Source organism: Sinocyclocheilus rhinocerous, unplaced genomic scaffold (assembly GCF_001515625.1).
Source record: "Sinocyclocheilus rhinocerous isolate Xijiao unplaced genomic scaffold, SAMN03320098_v1.1 scaffold1874, whole genome shotgun sequence".
Lineage (NCBI taxonomy): Eukaryota > Metazoa > Chordata > Actinopteri > Cypriniformes > Cyprinidae > Sinocyclocheilus > Sinocyclocheilus rhinocerous.
In genome coordinates, this window is record NW_015626862.1 from 37859 (window position 1) to 43733 (window position 5875).

General features: G+C 38.2%; 1 protein-coding gene across 1 annotated transcript in view; it reads left to right on the top strand.

The window, feature by feature from the left end:
* LOC107716935 (vesicle (multivesicular body) trafficking 1) overlaps nt 1–5875 on the top strand; it is a gene marked incomplete at its 5' end in the record, with an annotated part of 39418 nt that overhangs the window by 17582 nt on the left and 15961 nt on the right. The window contains 2 exons of the mRNA XM_016523568.1: nt 2637–2764; nt 4364–4439. Of these exons, the coding sequence (XP_016379054.1) occupies nt 2637–2764; nt 4364–4439 (204 nt within the window). The remainder of the gene's footprint in view (nt 1–2636; nt 2765–4363; nt 4440–5875) is intronic.

Consider the following 5875-nt stretch of genomic DNA (forward strand, 5'->3'; position numbering starts at 1 on the left):
TTATTTTTTTAATGTAGAATATGTGTTACATAAATACATGAAATGTAGAACATATAAAAAAAGTGCTCGTGGCTCGTCTGCCAGTGGGTGCCCCCCCATCCGCATAAAAGTGAAACTCCGCCTATGATTGTGCTGTTACTCCTTTCGAGCCGAAGTTCACAAAATTGGGTGTTATTTATGGGGAGTAGAATTATTTATTTATTTCAATGAATGTAATCGATTAGATATCATAATATTTAGGCTATAATATTATAAATCAGGTTGGTTTGTATTGCTGACGTAATATGTAAATGATATGCGTGCGGCCCGCGAGACTTGCACTTGGACCGTAGTGCGGCCCGGTGGAAAAAAAGGTTGAGAACCACTGGCTTAAAGGGATAGTTCACCCAGAAATGAAAATTCTGTCATTAATTACTCAACCTCATGTCTTTCCAATCCCGTAAGACCTTCGTTCTTCTTCGGAACACAAATTAAGATATTTTTGATGAAATCCGAGAGCTCTCTGACCCTCCATAGACAGCAAGGGTCCTACCACAGTCAAGGCACAGAAATGTAGTAGAACATCGTTAAAACAGTCCATGTGACATCAGTGGTTAAACCATAATTTTACAAAGCTATGATAATTATTTTTGTGCGCAAAGAAAACAAAAATGACAACTTTATTCAACAATTCTTCTCAGCCAATTATGGGCTCCTGACTTCTGAAGCATTTATAAAAAAAATTACTTCTAATTCTCAGTGATCTCAGAGTTTTTGTCTCATAGACTTGCACAGAGAATTAGAATGTGCGTGATAAGGTTCACTTCACCTATATCATGCTCTCGTGCTAAATATCAGCATGCGTTTTGGCCAAAAAACACATAGCACCTTCTTCGATTTTCTTAACAGAACAAGCTTCCTTTAGTAAGAGTGTTAAAATGACTCCAGTGTTCCTTTTTTTTCCAGGGGGATTTTGGGTAAACCTCATGGAATCGGTGTGCAGAGACAAGATCTAGTTTCAGGGCTTTGATTTAGTGTGCACTGGCAACTGAAAGCATCCAATCTCGCTTATGTTTTTATATTCTTCTGCAATACAGCACAAGTGATGTACTGTGCCTTCGCAATGATTTTCATAGAATAGGTAAAAATTTCATTAAAATGTGAACAGTGAGTCCATTCAGGCGCCTAGGTTCCACCTGTTGAAGTGTAACCAGTCGTATTTGCTTTGCTGATTTTACAAGGAAACCTGACGCTCTCTAGCAGACTGTAACATCACAGAGAGGAAGGCATAGCCCAGGGGCCGCCGACTGGCTGAAGCTTTGGCGTTTGGGTGCTGGCCATTCCAAACCTAAGTAAAAGACAGGGTTACCAACATTTATGTGTTACACTGGTTTGTCGAGATCAGGATTAAGGCTGCAGATGTGCTGAAACCTGCCATTCCTTTTGATGCTGCAATGAAATTTTTTATTTTTTTTTTGTGTAGGACGACCTCAAAAATTGCTTATGTTTATATAATATCAGTCTAAAATGTATTTTAAATTAAGCTACAGCACATTTATTGTCAATGTACCAATATGGAGAAGAATGAAGGCCATGAAGACAAGTCTTGTTGAAAACTCAGGCTAAGAAAACCAATGGATATATTTAGATTTGGTGCGCTCTCTATATTATTAAAAGTGAGGAAAGCATAAGCCTGCTTTAGTCCATGCAGTGCTATTGTCTGTTGCATTTTAACCATTTTCTTTGAATTATGAGGCTACAAATGAATTCGCCTGGTGTCACAGAACAGATCATCATAAAAGCTGGGTGAAGGAGTCCACTAATTGCGCGTGGGCAACCCTCCAGAGGGACCCTCTTTTGCAACAAAATATTAATTACACTAGGCTTCTGGAGTGGAATCAAAGTGGCCGATGCGTCTCAGGAATGAGTCATGCTATGGAAACTAGGGCTTTAGAGAGTAATCATCTAGAATCTGTCATAAATGATGCAGTAAACACTCTTTACGGTATCACCCTCGCTAAAATCAAAAATTGCTTATGTTTATATAATATCAGTCTAAAATGTATTTTAAATTAAGCTACAGCACATTTATTGTCAATGTACCAATATGGAGAAGAATGAAGGCCATGAAGACAAGTCTTGTTGAAAACTCAGGCTAAGAAAACCAATGGATATATTTAGATTTGGTGCGCTCTCTATATTATTAAAAGTGAGGAAAGCATAAGCCTGCTTTAGTCCATGCAGTGCTATTGTCTGTTGCATTTTAACCATTTTCTTTGAATTATGAGGCTACAAATGAATTCGCCTGGTGTCACAGAAAAGATCATCATAAAAGCTGGGTGAAGGAGTCCACTAATTGCGCGTGGGCAACCCTCCAGAGGGACCCTCTTTTGCAACAAAATATTAATTACACTAGGCTTCTGGAGTGGAATCAAAGTGGCCGATGCATCATTAATGAGTCATGCTATGGAAACTAGGGCTTTAGAGAGTAATCATCTAGAATCTGTCATAAATGATGCAGTAAACACTCTTTACGGTATCGCCCACTCTAAAACATGCTAAAATGACCTAATTTGCATAGCACTTGAGATTATATTACCATTAACATCAGTGCTGCACATGGAAAACTAACTTTTGAGTGGTTCTTTGTGTTTCAGATGAAAAAGGAGCTCAGTGACAATGAATCCATCTCGCAGGAAATAGTTGGCAATGCCCACATTGAGAATTACGCCTTGAAAATGTTCCTCTACGCAGACAGTGAAGATCGATCAGGACATTTCCACAAGTAAGTCAGGGTCTGGATTGCATTAGTTTGCCAGTCCCCAGACTGTTCAGACTTGAAATGTATTGCTGTTTAAATGTGCCGTCCTTAATTACAGTTTCACCGAACTGTGACACAAAATAATCCTACTGTCACTTTTGCACATACAGAGAGTAGCGGGCTAAAATTAGCAACAAAGCTGGTTCTGTATAGGGCAGTTGCCTGGGAGTGAGACGGCATGGATTAGCCAGGTGTGGCGTTACAGGTCACGGCAGTATAATGAAGCTGTTGTGGACAGTGATGTCATGAGCAGTGCAGTGCTGGTAAAGGGTCCAGGAGCTGAATACCTGGCAGTGACTCAGGCCTCAGGTCATACAGACTGGCTCTTCCCAAGGAACTTTAAGTGATTGTTAGTTTGGTTGTAGCTAGATAAACCTGAGTACACATTTATAAAATGTTTACCTAGAAGTAATATAATCTCAGAAATAAACTTCAGGATGTTGTCGTTGATGTAGGAATTTTGTATGCGATGCAGTTGCGCAGGAAAAACCTCCAATAGTGAATTGCTAACAAAGTTTTATGTTGCTGCAAGAAGAAACGACAGGTTCCCTCTATGATCTCAAAATACATTCTGAAATGGATAAACTTTGGCATTTCGTGCCACATTTGCCCTTATGCTCTTTACCCTCTTCCTGCTGATGAGGTGTAGAGTAAAGATCTATCTTACTGTAGGAAGCTGTCAGACCTGCATACACTTCCTGTCCAGAGGCCACTCTTCAGGATGTATTCACATACTCAGGGTTTGTTCGAACAGTGCAAAAGGTGAATCATTGTGTACTTTATGATTTTACTTTTAAAAGGTACTGTAGTTCATGACATGTATCCTCATTCTGGAAAAACAATGCTTGTATTGTCAGCAAGTTCCTTTAGGTTTTCTTGAACATGAATGTATAATTGTAACCCTAAAGATTGTATAGAGAGTGAGGTTTTTCTCACAGTGATCAGAGCAGCGTGCCTGAAGATGAAAGTGTACTGAAAGGGCTTTAAATGAATCACTTTAAATTATATTTGTTTATTTTCATTTAAAGAGGATATTCACTTGGTATAGTCTCACGTGTCATTTTTTAATGGTTCTTTGTTCTAGGAAGTTTGAACGTTGACGTGTTTGATTACAGCAGAAGTGTGACTATGATTAATATGTCCCGATTTCTCAGAAAAATAACACATTATTTGACAATATTACGTTACAAAGATTTCTATTTAAAATAAATGCTGTTCTTTTGAATTTTCTTCGAAATAATTTTCTTTTCATTAGAAAATCCTGAAAAAAATGTATCACGGTTTCAAAAATATTAAGCAGCACAACTGTGGTATTGACATTTAGGTTTTAAAATAAATTAAAACAGAAAAGTTATTTTAAATTGTATTAATATATAACAGTATTACTGTTTTTGTTTATTAAGTAAATGCAGAAAAAAATATTTTGAACAGTAGTATGTGTGTAAAATCCAGATGTTGTTCGTTTTACACATCTGCTTTGAGACTTACAAGTGGCTTATTTATTGTACTTTGAGAAATTAATTGACTCCAGTGTTAACAGTTTAATGTGTGTTTTGATCACAGGAATATGATCAAGTCCTTCTACACCTCGAGTCTTCTCTTTGATGTGTTGAGTGTCTTTGGCGAATTATCAGATGAGGTGAGTCACCGTGGGTCCTTTCGTCCCCTACATTGTCAACTGAGTAAGTCTGTATTTTGACGCCAAGGCTAGTATGACAACGTCGTTTTGTGTTGAAGGGACATAAATATGGGCCTGAGATGTATTTCTTGACACAGTCCCTCTGTTTCTGATGGCACAGACACAAGCTCGCCTAATTTAGTGGACCGTGAAAACGTCTAATGGAATCAAATACGTCATTAGAGCCATGTTCTCGTGTTCAAATCTGAAAACCGCCACAAAAACATGAAAAGGTGGAAATTAATGGGAAACTATAAAGCTGAGCCAAAGGACTGACAACGCCTCACCAGACTCAATGTACACAGAGGTTTTGAGAGGCCAATTCTTGGCAAACTTGTGCCTGGAAAGTGTTGCTAATCCACCAGTTGAATCTGTGTATTTCCAGTGTGCCTATTAGACCATCCCTACTGGTCGCCATGGCCGCAGATGCCTCTTTTATACAGAGGGAAGTGACCTGTGTCCGAAGATGGACAATGTTTCATTGAGTGTTCTTCGCTCCCTAAGGGCCAGACATTTTCCTACTGTAGAGAGCTCATTGGATTAACTGTTGAAACAGTGTGCCTTCTCTGTGTAACACTAACCCAGACAATGAGCTCTCAGAATCGCCCCCCATTACTGTGCTGTTTCTCTCCGACAATGCCACAAGGAGTTGTTGCCATATTAGATTACATGAGGAAAGGGAACTTTTTAGTTCTAGACTTGAGAGGACTCGGTTCTGATGTATGTAAAAGTAGAAGTAGAGATGTGAAAGGGCTTCAAGAGTCTGCAAGACCCTTTTAATGGATTTGAGCTGGTGGTGTAATTACAGGTGTCAGCATGCTTTAGACCGTTGTAAATAAAGCCGACATACTCTGAAATCATTAGATAAAATTTTTTTTTACAGTACAAATTCAGTAATTACAACTCTTATATGAATAATATGCTGAATGCATTGCATTCATTTTTCATACTGCAAAAGATTGCTTTATTTAATGTATAGTTCTGACTCTAAAATAGCTGTTACACGTACATCCTTGAAAACACATCAGTTAAATTCTGTATTAATTTGCTAGGACATTGTATCTGAGATATCACTTATAGCTAGGCTAATATACTATAATATTTAACAGAATAATTGTTTATTGTGATTATCATTACATGTTTAGTCGTGTTTTAAAGGGGTCATATGACGTTGCTAAAAAGAACATTATTTTGTGTATTTGGTGTAATGAAATGTGTTTGTGCGGTTTAAGGTTAAAAAAACACATTATTTTCCACTTACTGTACATTATTGTTTCTCCTCTATGCCCCGCCTTTCTGAAACGCGTAGATTTTTACATCATTCTGAAAAGCGACGTGTGCTCTGATTGGCCAGCTATCCAGTGCGTTGTGATTGGCCGAATACCTCCAGCGTGTGA